General features: G+C 39.9%; 1 protein-coding gene across 3 annotated transcripts in view; it reads left to right on the forward strand.

The window, feature by feature from the left end:
- ZNF277 (zinc finger protein 277) overlaps positions 1–18,258 on the forward strand; it is a 107,679-nt gene that overhangs the window by 32,501 nt on the left and 56,920 nt on the right. For all 3 annotated transcript variants that reach the window (XM_015820012.1, XM_015820010.1, XM_015820011.2), the window contains exon 2: positions 8,682–8,883. In XM_015820012.1, coding sequence (XP_015675498.1) covers positions 8,682–8,883 — 202 coding nt within the window. The remainder of the gene's footprint in view (positions 1–8,681; positions 8,884–18,258) is intronic.

The following is an 18,258-nucleotide window of genomic DNA, read 5'->3' on the forward strand; positions in this document are numbered from 1 at the left end:
AGTCAGTGACCTCGAGCCAGACATCCTAGAATGTGAAGTGAAATGGGCCTTAGGAAAGCTGAGCAACAACAAAGCTAGTGGAGGTGACAGCATTCCAGCTGAGCTATTTAAAATCTTAAAAGACGATGCAGTAAAAGTGCTACATTAAATTTGCCAGCAAATTTGGAAAACTCAACAGTGGCCACAAGATTGGAAAAGATCAGTTTACATTCCAATTCCAAAGAAAGGCAATGCCAAAGAATGTTCAAACTATTGCGCCATTGCACTCATTTCACATACAAGTAAAGTTATGCTTAAAATCCTACAAGCTAGACTCCAGCAGTATGTGGACCAAGAACTACCAGAAGTACAGGCAGGATTTCGAAGAGGCAGAGGAACTAGAGATCAAATTGCCAACATACGCTGGATCATGGAGAAAGCTAGGGAGTTCCAGAAAAACATCTACTTCTGCTTCATTGACTATGCTAAAGCCTTTGATTGTGTGGATTACAACAAATTGTGGCAAGTTCTTAAAGAGATGGGAGTACCAGACCATCTTATTTGTCTCTTGAGAAACCTATATGCGGGTCAAGAAGCAACAGTGAGAACTGGACACGGAACCACTGATTGGTTCAAAATTGGGAAAGGAGTCTGGCAAGGCTGTATACTGTCACCCTGCCTATTTAACTTATATGCAGAACACATCATGAGAAAGGCAGGGCTAGATGAATCAAAAGTTGGAATTAAGATTGCCGGGAGAAATATCAACAACCTAGAGTCACTTTTGTTTTCGCCGGGAGCGGCCGCCATTTTGGGCGCCACGCAGTCACGCTGCAGGAGAGGCAGTGATTGTGTTGGTTTTTTTGGAGATGCCTTCTTTCGTTTTCACCGGCAGCGGTCGCCCAATATCATTGCCTATTTACATCTAAAAGGGGACTAATTATTGCATCTAGTACTCATTCAACATAGCTGCCGCTTTAGTTCAATTCAATCTATATGCTAATTTCTATTCAGCCTCTGGGCATTCAGGCCTGCAAGCAGAGGCAGCAGAGGCAAAGCCGCCTTCTTGGAAGCAGGGTCTCATGACCACTCTGAATGTGAAGTGTGCTGGCTGTTACCCGCCACTAAGTGAAGCACATGTGACCTGACTGTTACCATTGAATTGGCCTTGCCATCACTAAGTGAACTACACGTGAACTGTCGGTTACCATTGAGTTGATCTTACCGTCAGTAAATGAACTACATGTGCATTGGATCTTACCATTGAGTTGGTTTTGCCGTCACTAAGTGAACTGCATGTGACTTGACTGTTACCATCGAGTGGTCTTGCCGTCACCAAGTGAACCACATGTGACTTGACAGTTACCATTGAGTTGGTCTTGCCGTCACTAAGCGAAACACATGTAAGTTTGGCTGTTACCATTGAGTTGGTCCTGCCGTCACTAAGTGAAACACATGTAAGTTTGGCGGTTACCATTGAGTTGGTCTCGCCATCACTAAGTGAGACACACATCACTAAGTGAACTATTTGTGAACTGGCTGTTACCATTCAGTTGGTCTTGTCACCACAGTTGAATTGACCAGAGCAGGATGCACTCTTACTGGTCCTACTTGCTGTCGCTAAGTGAGACACATGTAACTAAGTGAACTGCTCATCAGGAACATCGCATGGGTGAGGGCAGCACCATTAATTGGTTCTACAGTCACGTTGGAACCTTGAGTATACTGTTTCTTACATTGAGTGGCCCTGCCACTATCAGTACTTTGCTCCTTACTATTGAGATCCTCTCAGCTCATCACTGGGATATCTCTGATTGCGATGGTAGACAACTTGGCATCTCAGACTTCAGAGGATGTCTCTCTGCACTTCCACGAAAAGGAAGTTCCAAGTTCTCCAAACAGGAGGCGGCCGATAGACTTAAGACCAAGGCTATTTCTATCAAGAAATCTTCTAGGGCAGCTGAAAAGGAAGCCAGCAGGAGTTTCCAGGCCTTAAAGAAACAATTCTCCGAGACACAAAACGACAGAGTGTAGCTGCGTCTGGGCTAAAGACTTCTTCCCTTTTACAACCTTGCTATTAAGGTGATCTTGCCGCCTCGAAAGGAAACAATTGGGCTGGCCACAACATTTAATTTGGCTTACCACCATTAAGTGATTTTCACGTGTGCTGGCCGATACCCTTAAGTTGGTCTTGCTGTCACTGAGTAGATCACACGGGACTGGCCATGGCCATTGAGTTGGCCTTACAACCACTACTAGACTTCCGTGTACGGGCTATTTCCATTAGGTTGGTTCACAGACACTATATGAATCGTGAGTGCGCCGGCTATTGCAGCCATCACCACTATCCAGCCCTTGGCCTCTTACTGTTGAGATCCCACTCAGCTCACCACTGAGATATAGCTTATTTGCAATCTGAAAGCTCAAGGCCAAACTATTTCGGGCAAGAAGAGGCCCTCTGCGGCTGTTGGGAGGGAAGTCAACAGGCACCAGACCTTAGTGCAACAATTCTCCATGACCCCTTCCAGCAAAAGCCTGGTCTTCAGATGTCTGAGTCTGCGACAAGGGTTCAGCCTACTACAGAAACACAAATCGCTAGGCGTTTGAATATTGCTTAATGGTTACAGCAAGGGTCGGACTCCATTCAACTCAGCCCTCCTTGCCTCAAATCTGCCTAGCCTCCTTCCCTTCGTTGGGTCCTTCAGGCCTCAGGGCTTTGGACTTATATAAGGAGGCGAGCATAACTTCTGCCATCTTGGGCTCGCACAAGTTCCCGGTCTAGCGTGAGCTACCTCCTTATCCTAACAGGAGAAGTGTGGATGTACAATTAGGTTCGTTCTATCGCCACTAGCTAGGACTAGTGTGCTGACCGTGCCCATCAAGTTGGCCTTAACGTCACTAAGTGAATCACTGCGAGCTGACCGTACCGTTGAACTTAGGTTTTACCATCACGGCGACACTGACCAGAGCACGGGACGTGCTCTTACTGGTCCTGCTGCCATCAGGAGCATTACATGAGTGAGGGCAGTACCATTAATTTTGTCCCGCAGCCACGTTTAGCCCTTGAGTACAACTGTTCATTCTATCGAGCGGCCCTACCGCTATAAGTACTCTGCTCCTTACTATTGAGACCCCTCTCAGCACACCACTGAGACGTCTCCTTGAGATCTCTCTCGGCCACCACCGAGATATCTCTGATTACGATGGCAGACAAGGATGCAAGGGCAGACAATACAAGGGCAAACAACGATGCAATGCAGACAACAATGCACCTCAATCCTCGAAGTTAAGGGGATTAAATACTCACTTGACATATAGCAGGTTCAGGCATGAACGCTCCAATCCGACACTTCCTCAGGTGCTGCTACGCAGGCTAATACTTCATTGTAAGGCCCTACTCTTCGGCCTCTCATCGGCCCTCAGGGTGCTTACAGGGCCCTGGCGGCACTGATCGCGCATTTAAGCACTGTCCGGGACGTATCTAGTACTATTTGGTCGATATCTTCGTTCCATCTTCCTTGGTTCAGTCGGCTCTGTCAGGCCTGCCATTGTCTGTCAGGACCCTTCAAGTCACGGGTTTTTCAGTACATTTCAGAAGAGCCAGACAGTTCCCTCCACCCGCCTCCTTCGCTGGGGCGTGGTGAAGAGACACAAAGTGCAAGGTCTACCTATCTCGGGAACGTCTACACTGCATCCAATCCCTGGTCATCCAGGTATAAGGGGAGCTGATAGCTGCCCTGGCTATGCTTCCCAATTATTTGGAAATCTGATTTCCTGCATAGCGATAGTACCTGGGACCAGAATACATTCCAGGGAGATATTGGAGAGTTTTGGTTCTCCAGTACTGGTTTGTTTATTACTCCGGTGGATTCTCAGTTCCCGTGGTTCTCCCCCGGTTCCCATCTTCTGGGGCGGAAAGGGCAGATTCCCTCCACAGGCCGTAGCCGGAGGTCTGTTATTGGCTTTCCCTACGCTTCCTCTGAACCAGGCAGTTATCTGTAAGATAACTGCAGGAACGAACAGGGTGATGCCGGTTACTCCACATGGGTTGCCAAATTCGTGAGTCCTCCAATCTCTCCTCCGTGGAGAATACCCCCAGGTTGGATCTACTTCAGCCAGGGGATTCTACAACTCCTTGAACTCAGTGGCTCCGATTGACAGCCTGGCATTTGATCAACGGCTCCTGACACAAGAGTCCTATTCGTCAGAGGTCATTACTGTGATTCAGGCTTAAAGAAGGCCTTCATCTAACAAGATTATGATTCCACATGGGAAAATGTCTTACCCGGTGTGGGGAACAACAGTTGAGCCCATCGATGATAACAATTCCAAAGATTTTGGATCATCTGTTGGAAGGGCTCAAGAGGGGCCTGACGCCCAATACAATCCGCAGACAGGTGGTTGCTCCTCCCACGGTGCTTACATAGGACAATTCTGAGCCCTTGGCTCAGCATCCCATGATGCGTTCTCTTGTCAAGGGAGCGACCAACACTGGACCACCCGTGGTTCACAGATATCCCCTTTGAGTTCTGTCCAGGGTCTGTAGGACTTCACCTTCATTTGAACCGTCAGGTCCTACACTCTGAGTTTCTCACACTTGAGGTCGCCCTCTTCGTGGCCGTTACATCAGCTTGGCACAGTTCTGAACTGACAGCTCTGTCTCTTAGGGATGCCTCAGGCATTTTACATGTCAACAGGTTGGTCCTGCGATTGGATCCCTCCTTGTTCCCAAATTCACTTCTTTGTTCACAGGGCGCTGGAGCTTGTGCGGCCAGATTTTTGCCCTCAGCCATCTCACATCTTGGAACGTTAGTGGCACATCTTGGACGTTCGCTGAGTCTTAGGTCAGCACATTGTGTGTACTGCACCTTTGTTTGCAAATCAGCAGCCCTCCTTGTTGCACTCCAGCTACTCCAACCCTCGTCAATGGGCCTCATGGCACCTGCCTCCACAATTGGTAGATGGCTTAAGGCTTGCATGTAGCTGGGGTTCTCCTTGCCAATTCCCAGTCGGATCACCGCACACCCGACTAGCTGTGCTGCACCCTCAGCGGTGTGGGCGACACAGGCGTTGATCGTGGAATCCTGTAGGGCAGCGACGTGGTCGTCGCCCTCTCCCCTTGTGAGACATTATAGCTGGGATAGATTCGCTTCGGCGACCAAATAGTGGGACACAGGCCCAGACGGCTTCCCACCCATAGGGACAGTGAGGCTTTGGTATGTCCCATCTATGGTGGATTCTCCATCGGTCATGCTGGAGAAGGGGCATTGTCTTACCTGAACGCCTTTTCTCAGCATGACGATGGAGAATCCACTCCCCCCCCCATTTAGGTCCATCAGGTCCTGTGTCGGGTATTTGAGCCACCACATGGTAATGTCATCAATGGCTACGCCTTCATCGAAAACGGGCTCCTGGCCCAGGGGAAGAGGTGTGGCAAAAGTTGATTGACTTAGTGTCTAGGCAGGAAGACAAAGGACAGCCCATCTATGGTAGATTCTCCATCGTCATGCTGAGAAAAGGCATTCAGGTAAGACAACGCCCCATGTAGGTTTCAGTTTGGTTTTTTACTTTTGGTTTTGGGTTTCTACAAAGACTAAAGATAATATCCAAGATGGTCTAAGTATTTTTTCTTACTGCACTTAGTAAAATGTAATATCTGCTAAAGTCACATGGTGCTTCCAGATTTGAGAAGATCACAAAAATGTGTTATGCGTAAACTTGTTTGTTGAGATAGTTCTGAGAATCTCTGACATTCTTCGGGAGCAGTGATGTGCAATTTCCATCTGTTTGAGTGTTAAACTAGACATTGTACAGGATATCAAGAATTATGCTTGGAGATGGCCATGATCCAAGATGGACCTAAGGGATAAGGGAAGTTGGGAATTGTTAAAGGATTATATTTCTAGTATCTAAAACAGGGGTCCCCAACTTCTGGTCCATGGACCGGTACCGTTGTGCGACATGTCAGTAACCAGGCCATGCAAACAAGCGAAGCCGTATCAGTGGGATGCAGGCAGCACACAAAACCATGTGCCCTCTGGTCCACAGAAAAACTTCTCTCCATGGAACCGGTCCCTGCGGCCCAAAAGATCTAAAGTCCACTGATCTAAAACAAAAACCCCTTAACATTCCTTGTTCTCTTCATTTGGAGAGGCAAAAGAAATTCTGGCAAACATGCCTTTTGCAATTCTATTGGGTGAAGTATCTGAAAGAACATATACAAAAGTGCCTTGTTGCAAATCAGGCTAGCTAATCTATCCAATAACTAACAGGCAGGTTCATTTCTACTGAGATTCCAGGGATCAAAACATAGCCGCTAGTACGTCATGCCTGCTTAGTGATAAACCCATCTGTAGTGCTGTAATGTATTAATGTATAAAAACTGACTTTTTGAAGCACATGCTCTTGCAAGGAAGAATAAATCTTTTGGAAGATATCATTTTGATTATATATGGCTACTTCCTATTTTGAAATTATTTATGAAAAGGAAAATTTGATTAGGCTTTTCCTAAAAAGAGTTTGTTTCAAGAAGACAGGTGTACTGTGCATGTGGATGTCACATATGCTTTGCTGAATTCCACTAACTATTTATTCAAGTAAACTGAGATTTTCAGGCAGTCCTTGACCTACGACCATTAATTTAATAACTGTTCAAAGTTACAGTGGTACTAAAGAAAGTAACTTTATGAGCATTTCGGTAAGGGCCTGCCTCAGTTAGACCTCCCAGGAGAAAGCAGAATTCTTGAAACTTGCATCGTTTCGACAGGAACTTTTATTAGAAGGTATTGACAGCAGGAAAGTAAGGCAAGATCTGAGGATTTCCCACGCGAAATAGTAGATTAAAAGAAACATTCAAACCCCACCCCAACTGTCCATCCATCCAGTTCAAACAGAGCCAATCCATAGGTGTTAAATTGTTGTGGGAAAGAACACCGCTCTCAAGGCTGTCAGATCTCTCTGCAGTTTCTTCCCTCTGGAGATAAGGCAGATGGCCGGAGGAACATTCCATTTTCACCCCAAGAAAGATACTTCAAAGAGAAAGGAACAAAGCAAAGGAAATACACTGCAGAAAGCCCTCCCCCCATCAGAATGGCAGAACCCCAAAAAGAGGAGAAAGAATAGAAAAAAGAGGAAATAGGGGTTCTGACAATTTCTCATATTTGTCCCAGTAGTCACATGATCAGAATTTGGGCCCTTGGCAACCAGCATGTGTTTATAACTGTTGCAGCATCTTGGCGACATGTGATCTCCATTTGCGACTTTTCCAGGGAGCTTCCAACAACCAAAATCAATGGAGGAAGGTGGATTTGCTGAATGATAGTGGCAAAAAAGGCTACAAAATCAAGTGCAACAGAATTTCTGGTCCAAATTGTGGTCATAAGTCAAGGACTATCTGTATACTTGCCTGCTTGCTTGTTAGTAAGTAGTTCCTTACGCTTTGGAAATGTTTTTATATAAAGAACATGTTCTTTTGGGCAAACTGATGGAAATTATAAAAAGGTGGATCTGAAACATGTAGTAGTTAGGGTTTGTGCTGAAAGTGAATTAGACGCTCTTGCTTTGAAAGACATTTTTTCAGACAGCCCTATCTCCTCCTCAATTTGTTGACACTTTCTCTTTCTTCTAAGCACATATTTAGAAGAAGGTGATGTAGTTATTCCCAGAGGCCTGAACTGATCCTTCATAGATAGTTTCTCAAGTTAGGCTGAGGATTAGTTGACTAAGCCAAGAGCCCAAAGGGCCTTATTTTCCTTTGATTTAGACTGATATCTGTTATATTAGAGAGTAAAGTGTCCAATTCCTTAGCAGTAGATAAGTGCTATTGTGGGTCAGTAATAAGAATTTAATATTTTGGTCGTAAATGTGTTTTTCTTCCTTGTTAGACAGTAAAGATGTGCAAAAGAATGGTTTGAGCTGCATTTTTATTCAAAGCAATATGTATTTCATGCGTTTTGTTTCAATATGAACAAAACTTGCAGGCTTGGTTTGAATATGGAACAAATCACAGCCATTTTAAATGGAATTGCCTGAAATGTTCTATGCTGTTTTGAAAATGATGTAATTTTTCATATGTTCCTCTCTGGGCTATGACAACAGGTAGCAACAAGTTGTATCCCTATTATAGTTTAGACTGGGCAAGGTGAGTTGGAGATTGAATTTTGGAGCAGAATGGCAGAAATTTTAAGGAATACATTTCATGGTGACAAACATATTCTGATTCTGTTTTCCCATTCATTATGCCAGTCTTTGGGTACTAGACTGAAAACCACTGCTTGATTGTTTAAAATAAAGATTCCTGCATATATATGAGTTTATGCATATACGAGTTATATTATTGGATATACTTCAGGAAAAAATGCAGATAAAATGTAAGTGCAAAGAAAAGACTTATATAGCATTGGTTTAATTTGTCTGCCAAATTTGTGCAGTGAATCTTCCTCTTCAAGGGCATTCTGGGAACTGTACAGTCAAAAACACAGGGCATGCTTAAACTGTGCATATACACTAAGCTTAGCACTCATCAGTGCAGATATATTGGAACTAAAATATTCTTTTCTTCATTTCATTTAATAACATCTACTTGCTAACTTTTATAAAAGACTGAATATTGCTTTCAAAACACAAAAAAGAGATATGGATGTTGTTTTGGGGGTATGTTTGTGTGTATGTATTAATCCTGATCCTGATATTATTCCCTTCAGACCACCAAGACTATATTTTGGAACCACTTTCCCTGCCAGAAAGTCCAGGTGGCATTTCTGCTGAAGAAGAATCTCCATCTGTGCCTTGTCTATTCTGTGAAGAATATTATCCAATATCAGAACAAAATCAAATTCTGAAACACATGATCATAAAACACAAGCTTATCATAGCAGATGTCAAGCTGATTGCAGATTTTAGGAGGTATGTTTTCCTTAAAATTAGGTAATGGATCTTAGCACAGAGATGCCATGATCTAATATGTCAACCATTGTTTCTGCTGGTAGATACTGCAAATAAAAGAAGAGGATTGATGAAGATCAGTGGAGACTTTAATGATTGGTTTAAACAAGAAAAATAATAACAGATAATTCTTAATAAATAATAGACATGCAAACAACAAATTTACATTTTTTCATAGTTTTAGGATTGTAGATGTGAAAGTCCATCCTGGTAACTATAGACACAGGACTAGAATTATCCGTAGTAGTGAATATATGTGCCGAATAGTGCCAGTTATGAAAAAGTAGAGATCAGATCATTGTACAAATGTAGATTTCATCCTAGAACAGTGGTGGCGAACCTATGGCACGGGTGCCAGAGGCGGCACTCAGAGCCCTCTCTGTGGGCATGCACACCGTCGCCCCAATCCTCGGCCTTCAGCTGGGTTTTATAAAACCTTTTCACTTTAGGCCTCCGCCGCCGTGTGCAAAAAAAAAAAGGTTCAATCAATCGGTCAATTTCAACTTCTCGCAGAAAAAAAAAGATCTTGCAAAGTTGGAATTGATTGAACTTTTTAGTCCCACCCAGTCTGCCGTTACCACCGCAGCCACACCCAGCCAATGGGCCACGCCCAGCCAATGGGCCACACCCATCCGGCACTCGACGATGCATAAGTGGGTTTTGGGTTGCAGTTTGGGCACTCGGTCTCTAAAAGGTTCGCCATTACTGTCCTAGAATTTTAAACATAAAAATTCCTCCTTTGGCAGCTTAAACTTAGAACTGAAGATCCAGAAGAGAAACAGATCTTCAAAATTATTCTATGAGTTACAAACAACTCTACATAGTGGTATGAAACATGTTTGGTTCTGATTTCTTTCTGGCTTTCTGCCATTTTATATTTAAATTTCTTCCTGTTAAAAGATAGATATTCAAACGTAAGTATTTTGGAGATGATTTTAAACACAGATAGGAATAATTTAATTAAACAACCTAAAAAATAACCTTAGTAAATAAATTATCAGTCATCTGCCTATACCAACAGCTCTTTTTCAAGCACTATTCTCTCAGAATCTCTTTAGCAAGATTTATTGAAATGCAACAGGAGGTATTAGAGGAATTCCACCAACTGAATTATTCCCCATCGAAAAAGCAGGATATACCTAAATGCAGGTAGTCCACAACTTGTGACCACAATTGAGCCCAATTTTTTTGTGGCTAAGACATTTGCTAAGTGAATTTTTCCCCATTTTACAACTTTATTCCCACAGTTGTTAAGTGAACCACTAAAGTTGTTAAGATAATAATACGGCTGTTAAGTGAATCTGGCTTCCCTATTGACTTTGCTTGTCAGAAGGTTACAAAACTAATCATATGACCCCAAGATACTGCAACAATCATAACTATGAGTCAGTTGCGAAGTGTCTGAATTTTTTTCATATTTTATTAATTTTTATAAAATAACATTTTTAGTATTTAGCAAACAGCATATTGTCTGGATTAATGTGTTTAAAAACAGTAATAATTATTTTCTATATTTTCATAATCAATATGTTAGTTAATATATTTATTACATCTTCACTTCACCCGATAGTCTTCTTCTTGCTAATACATATTTAATGTTACATAATACATATCACATTCCTTTCTCTCTAACTTGTTTTTCTAGCCATTGATAAAAAATTGTCCCATGTTCTAAAGTATACTGAATCTTCTTTCTCTTTTATCTTCAATGTCAATCTGCCCATTTCTGCACAATCCAAGATTTTCTTAATTAATTCTTCCTCCGTTGGTAGGTTTTCATTTTTCCAATATTGAGCAAATACTATTCTTGCTGCAGTTAATACATGTAAAATTAAGTATATACATTCTTTCTCATAGTTTCCTACTATTATGCCTAACAAAAACAATTCTGGCTTAAAGTCTATATGTTTTTTTAATCATTTTCTCTAACCATAAGTGTACTTTTGACCAAAATCTTTTAGCTTTAGGGCATGTCCACCAGATATGATAGTAAGTACCTGTTTTTTGTTTGCATTTTCAACACTTATTAGACATATTTTAAAATATTTTTGCTAATCTCACCAGTGTTAAATGCCATCTATAAAACATTTTGTATAAGTTTTCTTTATATGTTGCCTCTTTTGTTATTTTAAAGTTTCTTTCCCATAGGTTTTGCCACTTTTCTAATTCTATGTTATATCCAAAGTTCTTTGCCCATATTATCATTGTTTCTTTTACTTGTTCCTCTTCCATCTTTAAGCTTAGCAAATATTGTAAACTTTGTAAATTAATTTTTCATCTGTTTTCAGCAATATCTGATCAAATTCTGTCTGTTCTTTGTAAAATCCCGTTGTTTTAACATCTTTTTCATATCTCGTTTGAATTTGCAAATATGGCCATCATGATAAATCAATACCCTGCTCTTCTAAGTCTTGTCTATACTTCAGTTTCCCTTCATTGTCCAAAATATCTTTATAGGTCACAACTTTCTCATAATTAATCAGGTTTTGGTAAGCAAACGCTTCCATTGTTGAAAGCCATCCAGGTATTTTAATATAAATTTTGGCTTTTATTTTCTCCCATTCTAAAAAAAATGCATTTCTTATATAATGATTTTGAAAATATCTATGCATTTTATTCTTCCCATACCACATGAAGGCATGCCATCCTAGTTGTAGGTCATGCCCCTCTAGGTATAGTAATCTTTTGTTTTTAAGCGTTATCCACTCTTTTATCCATGTTAGTATAGTTGCTTGGTAGTATAACGTCCAGTCCGGCAGTCCAAGCCCTCCATTTTCTTTCGCTTCTTGTAATATTTTCAGTCTGATTCTAGCTTTTTTTCCTTGCCAAATAAATTTCAGTATTATTGTATTTAGTTAATCAAAAAAAGGTTTTCCCCAATCTTATAGGTATTGTTTGAAATAAGAAAAGTACTTTTGGTAAGATATTCATTTTCACTGATGCTATTCTCCCCAGCATCGAAAGTTGTAGATTTTTCCACTTTTCCAAATCTAGTTTTATTTGTTTTAGTAATCTTATGTAGTTATCTTCTTTAATTGTTGTACATCTTGTGGTTAGATTGATTCCCAAATATTTAACTTTTTTAACTATTTGGAGATTTGGTTTTTTTTCTTGTTGATTTTTTTTTCTGTAAGATTTTTAGTTAACACTTTTGTCTTTTCTTTATTTATTTTCAATTCTGCCATTTCTCCAAATTCTTCTATTTTTTCCAAGCGGTTCTTCTAATATAAAGACCAAGTCGTCTGTAAATGCTTGTAGTTTATATTTTTCATCTTTTATATCCAGTCCTTTAATTTTTATATCTTTCCTGCTGTTTCTATTTAATACTTCCAGTGTTAGTATAAATAGTAATGGGGATAGTGGACATCCCTGTCTTGTGCCTTTTTTAATTTTAAAATTGTAATCTCCATTTACAATTATTTTAGCTGTTTGTTTATTATAAATTGTTTTGATTGTGTTTATAAAATTTTCTCCAAAGTCCATTTCTTCTAGTTGCTGGAACATAAATTGCCAATTTACATTATCAAACTCCTTCTGTGCATCTAGAAAGATTGATGCCATCTGTTTTCATGGGTGAGTTTCATAGTACTCCAAAACATCTAGAATCATTCTTAAGTTATTTTTTATCTGTCTTTTAGGTAAAAAACCATTTTGGTCTGTATGTATAAATTTGGTCAAAAATTTCTTTAGTGTTTCTGCTATTATTAAGGCGAAGATAATCTACATTTAATAGCGATATTGGTCTATAGTTTTTTATTTGCGTTAAATAGGAGTCTTCTTTGGGTACTAAGGTAATATTGGTTTCAGTCCATGAATCTGGTATTTTAGCCTCCTTCCATTTCCTGTTTTCTGATTTCTAATGCATCAGCCAGTAATTCCGTTGTCAGGTTTACAAAGTCTTCTTCCTTATCTTCTGTTATGTTTTGAAATCTTAAAAATTAAGAGGCCTTTTCCATTTCCATGACTCTATTGTATCCTCTAATTTTCCATTTATTTGCATCAGTTTCTGATTTTCATCTTTTAATTCTTCTAATTTTTAGTCGACCTCTGTTGATTTATCTTTTATTTTTTGAATCCTTTGTTCATTTTTTTGTGACCATCTGTTTAAAAATTTTTTTTTAAATATATTTTATTAGATTTTATATGGGTAGGGAAAAGGTAGGGTCGGTGCGGGTACAGGAAAATCGGGATAAAGGGGACAGGGTATGGATAACTATAGTAAATACGTAATTCAGCGAACAAGCTGTCATCCGGGTCTTCATATTAAGCATTATTGTTTATATAATACTAGACATTTATAAGAATAAATTGGTATAGTTACAACTGACATTTGGTAAAACACTAATATTCCTTTAAATAATTAACATAGTTGATAGCATAACAACTATTTCCAATCATCAGCCTTAATACTTAATATAGTAAAACTCTAAAATCTCTTCTTATTCTAACGAGTTTCAACCCACTGATAAAATTTTCCCCAGGTTTTATAAAAGATTGAATCTTCTTTCTCCTTCATCTCTAACGTTAATCTGTCCATTTCTGCACAATCTAGGATTTTCAAAATTATAATCTGGTCTGATGGTAGGTTTTCATTTTTCCAAAATTGGGCAAATACTATTCTTGCAGCTGTTAATACATGTAATATTAAATAATCATTTTCTTTACCATAGTTAGATCTTAATATACCTAACAGGAACAGTTCCGGTTTAAATTCTATCTGGATTTTCATCATCTTTTCTAACCATCTATGAATCTTAGACCAATATTTTTTTGCAATAGAACATGTCCACCAGGCATGATAATAAGTACCCGGTTTTTGCTTACATTTCCAACATGTATCTGATAAATTTTTAAACATTTTCGCTAAGCGAACTGGTGTCATATGCCATCTATAAAACATTTTATATAAGTTTTCTTTGTATGTTACTGCTTTAATAAGTTTAATATTTTTATCCCACAGTTTTTGCCAGTCTTCTAATTCTATAGAATATCCAAAGTTCTTTGTCCATACTATCATTGTCTATTTTACTTGTTCTTCTTCCATCTTCCAATTTAATAAGTATTCATAAAGCTTCTTAATCAAATTATTCATCTGTTTTTAAAAGTATTTTATCAAGTGGAGTCAGCTCTTTGTAAAACCCCATTATTTTTATGTCTTTTTCATATCTTGTTTGAATTTGCAAATAGGACCACCATGTTAAGTCAATACCTTGTTGTTGAAGGGCTTGCCTGTCTTTTGAGTTTTCCGTTCTTGTCCAAAATATCTTTATAACTAACAAGTTTATTATAATTAATCAAATTTGGGTAAGCAAATGCTTCCATCATTGAAAGCCACTCAGGAATTTTCATATACATTTTGTGTCTAACTTTCTCCCATTCAGAAAGTAAAACATTTCTTATAGCATGGTTTTGAAAGTACTTATGTATTTTAGCTTTCTCGTACCATAAAAAGGCATGCCAGCCTAGTTGAAGGTCATATCCCTCTAAATAGAGAATTCGCTTATTTCTCAGAGTAATCCATTCTTTAAGCCAAAGCAAAATAGCTGCTTGATAATAAAGTCTCCAATCTGGAAGTCCAAAAACCCCTCTATCTTTTGAGTCTTGTAAAAGTTTACATCTAATTCTTTCTTTCTTTCTTTGCCATATAAATCTTAATATCATTGCGTTTAAATCGTCAAAAAAATTCTTACCCAGCTTTACAGGAACTGTTTGAAATAAAAAAATTAGCTTTGATAAAATGTTCATTTTAACAGTCGCTATTCTTCCTAACAATGATAGTTGGAGATTTTCCCATTTTTCCAGGTCAATTTTTATTTGTTTTATTAGTCTCTCATAGTTATCTTCTTTTAGTAATGTATATTTTGCCGTAAGATAGATATCTAAATATTTAACTTTTTTAACTATTTGAAGATTTGTCTTTTTGGCGAGTTGAGTTTTCTGTTTTATCAGTTAAATTTTTTGTTAACACTTTAGTTTTTTCCCTATTTATTTTCAGTCCAGCCACTTCTCCAAATTTCTTAATTTTCTGCAAACGTTTAGGGGCTGTTTCCAAAGGCTCCTCTAAGATAAAACCAGATCGTCCGCGAAAGCCTGTAATTTATATTTCTGGTCTTTAATCTCAAGACCTTTAATTTCTATGTCTTGCCTGATGTTTCTAGTCAATACCTCCAGAGTAAAAATAAATAGCAGGGGGGAGAGTGAACATCCCTGTCTCATGCCTTTTTTAATATCAAAGCTCTCTGTATAATCTCCATTTATAAGTATCCTTGCTGATTGTTTCTTGTAGATCGCTTGAATTGCTTTAATAAAGTTTTCACCAAAGTCCATTTCCTGTAGTTGTTGAAACATAAATTGCCAATTTAAATTATCAAATGCTTTTTGTGCGTCAAGAAATATGAGCGCCATCTGGTTCGCTGGATGATTTTCATAATACTCCAAAATATTTAAAATAATCCTTAAGTTGTTCTTTATCTGTCTTTTAGGAAGAAAGCCATTTTGGTCTGGGTGAATAAATTCTATTAAAAAACTTTTCATTCTTTCTGCCAAAATTGTAGCAAAGATTTTATAATCCACATTTAGTAACGATATTGGCTTGTAGTTTTTAATTTGTATAGGATCTGTATCTTCTTTAGGTATCAAGGTAATATTAGCTTCAGTTCATGAGTTCGGAACTTTTGTCTGTATAAAAGTTTCATTACACAAGTCCTTCAGAAAAGGAGTCACAGTATCTTGTAAAGCTACATAAAATTATGCAGGTAGTCCGTCCGGCCCCGGTGTCTTATCTTTCTTTTGTCTTTTAATTGCATCTATAACAGTGGTTCTCAACCTTCCTAATCCCGCGACCCTTTAATACAGTTCCTCATGTGGTGGTGACCCCCAACCATAAAATTATTTTCGTTGCTACTTCATAACTGTAATTTTGCTACTGTTATGAATAGTAATGTAAATATCTGATATGCAGGGTGTATTTTCATTGTTACGAATTGAACATAATTAAAGCATAGTGATTAATCACAAAAACAATATAGCAATGCTCGCTGGAGAAGCTTACTCTTCCTTGCTCAANGAGAGAGATTGAAGGGGAAGGGATGGAGATGGAGATGGAAGGAAGGAAGGAAGATTGAAAGGGAAAAGAAGGAGATGGAGAAGGAAGGAGATTGAAGGGGAAAGGAAGGAAGGAAGGAAGGAAGGAAGGAGAGAGATTGAAGGGGAAGGGATGGAGATGGAGATGGAAAGAAGGAAGGAAGATTGAAGGGGAAAGGAAGGAGATGGAGAAGGAAGGAGATTGAGGGGGAAAGGAAGGAAGGAGAGATTGAAGGGGAAGGGAAGGAGATGGAAGGAAGGAAGGAAGGAAGGATTGATTGATTGATTGATTGATTGATCTATGGAGAGTCATGTTTTTCCAGATGGTGATGAACTGCAACTCCCAGCATTCCCCACTCTTCCACAGTGCTTTTTAGGGATACTAGGGATGGTAGTCCAGTAAGGTCTGGAGACACACATAGATGCCCTCCGGCGGCGAGGAAGGCAGGCCGGGCGGCACGGGGAGGCTCCGGCATGGCGCAGAGGGCAGCCGGGGCAGAGCGCAGCCGGGCAACCAGGAGGCGTGGGGACCGGCTCGGCGCCGCAGCTCAGCCAGCAGCAGCAGCAGCGCGTTGCTAGAGCAGGGTGGGAAGAGAGGGGGTGGTGGTGGAAAATCATGAAAGCAGCATCCACACGTTCAGGGTGCAAACGCCTTGGGCGGTTTGGCTCCCCCACCCCTTTATTTACTGATCTGCCACAAGCTCGTGCAAACAAGCCCCGAGGAGTTCTGAACGAGCGGTCGTTTAAAAAAAAAAAAGCTTTAAGCAACGAGGCAGAAAGGGGAACTCGCTCACGGCTCTTTTTTTCCCCTTTCTCAGCGACTGGGAAGGCAGCAGCCAGAGATGCCACTGCACAAAGGGAGGCGGAGAGAGGGGCGAGGGGGAAAACCTCACTCAACTTTCGCCCTTATCAGACCCGGTTCCCTTCTGGTCGACACTCACCCACCCGCCCCCTTTATCTCCCGCTACAGATCGATGCTACCCCTCGGGAGTATTTCGCCAGGCTTTTTTTTTTTACCTTGGCCCTGCGCTTCTCCCAGACGGAAGCCAGGCAAGAGGACCTGAAAGACGCCGAGCAGGAGGTTCATAGCCGCGGCGACGCGGCAGTAGCTGCTCTGCGATGGGTAGCGCAGCCATGCCATGCTGCTGAGGCAGCTGCTTTCCTGTCTGCCCGAGCTGGCTGGCGGAGATAGCCTTGAGCAGAAATTCTCACTAGTGTCTTGGTTCCTAAGACCATCGGAAATACGTGTTTTCCGATGGTCTTAGGCGACCCCTGTGAAAGCGTTCGACCCCCAAAAGGGTCGCGACCCACAGGTTGAGAACCGCTGCTCTATAATCTCCATCATTGATATCTTCTCATTTAACCTCTGTCGCATATTTTCTGATATTTTTGGAAGATTTGCTTTTTTTAAATAGTCCTGAATTGCCTCTTCAGAGATCGTCTCAGCCTTATAAAGTAGCTCATAAAAGGCCTTAGCAATTTTTTTAATACCATCATTATGACAATGTATTTCATCCTTTTCATCCAGTAATTTACTTATTGAACTTTTTTCTCTTTCTTTTTTCAGTCTATATGCAAGCCATCTACCCGGTTTATTAGCATTTTCAAAAAAGTTCTGTTTGGCTCGTTTAATCTGTTGTGCCATAGTATCAATCTCAAGTAGATTTAATTTATGTTTTATTAGGTCTATTTGTATCTTCAAATTTTTCTTTTGTGGATCAGTTTGTAACTCCAGTTCCAAGATACCAAGCTGTTTTTTCAATTTGGACTGTGTGATTCTCTTTTCTTTGTTCTTTTTAGCAACATAGGCTATAGCTAAACCTCTAAAGTATGCTTTTGCCATGTCCCAAACATTTTGAATAGAAGTATCTTCCTTTTTATTGATCTTAAAAATCCATTTCTTTTGTTGCTAATTGTAAAAATTCTTTTTCCTTCAAAATAGATTTATTCAGAGACCATCTCAATCTTTTTTTTTTTTTTAAATAAATTTTTATTAATTTTTCATTTAAAAACAGAAACATAAATCTTTTATCACAATATCAACCAAAGAGAACAAAACTAAACAAAACATTCACGGACGTGTCCGGTGTCCCCCTCCTGCACCACCCTCTTCCACTTACCACTCCTTCCTCCTCCCATTCTACCACCACTCCTCCTTCCTCCCTCTTTCCTACCTCCCTTCCTCACTCAACCATCCCGTCTTGTGCAGTTGGGGTATCACCGGGCACCTCCTTAAAAAATCATACATATAAA

Source organism: Protobothrops mucrosquamatus, unplaced genomic scaffold, assembly GCF_001527695.2.
Source record: "Protobothrops mucrosquamatus isolate PMUCROS unplaced genomic scaffold, P.Mucros_1.0 scaffold1041, whole genome shotgun sequence".
In the NCBI taxonomy this organism is placed as follows: Eukaryota; Metazoa; Chordata; class Lepidosauria; order Squamata; family Viperidae; genus Protobothrops; species Protobothrops mucrosquamatus.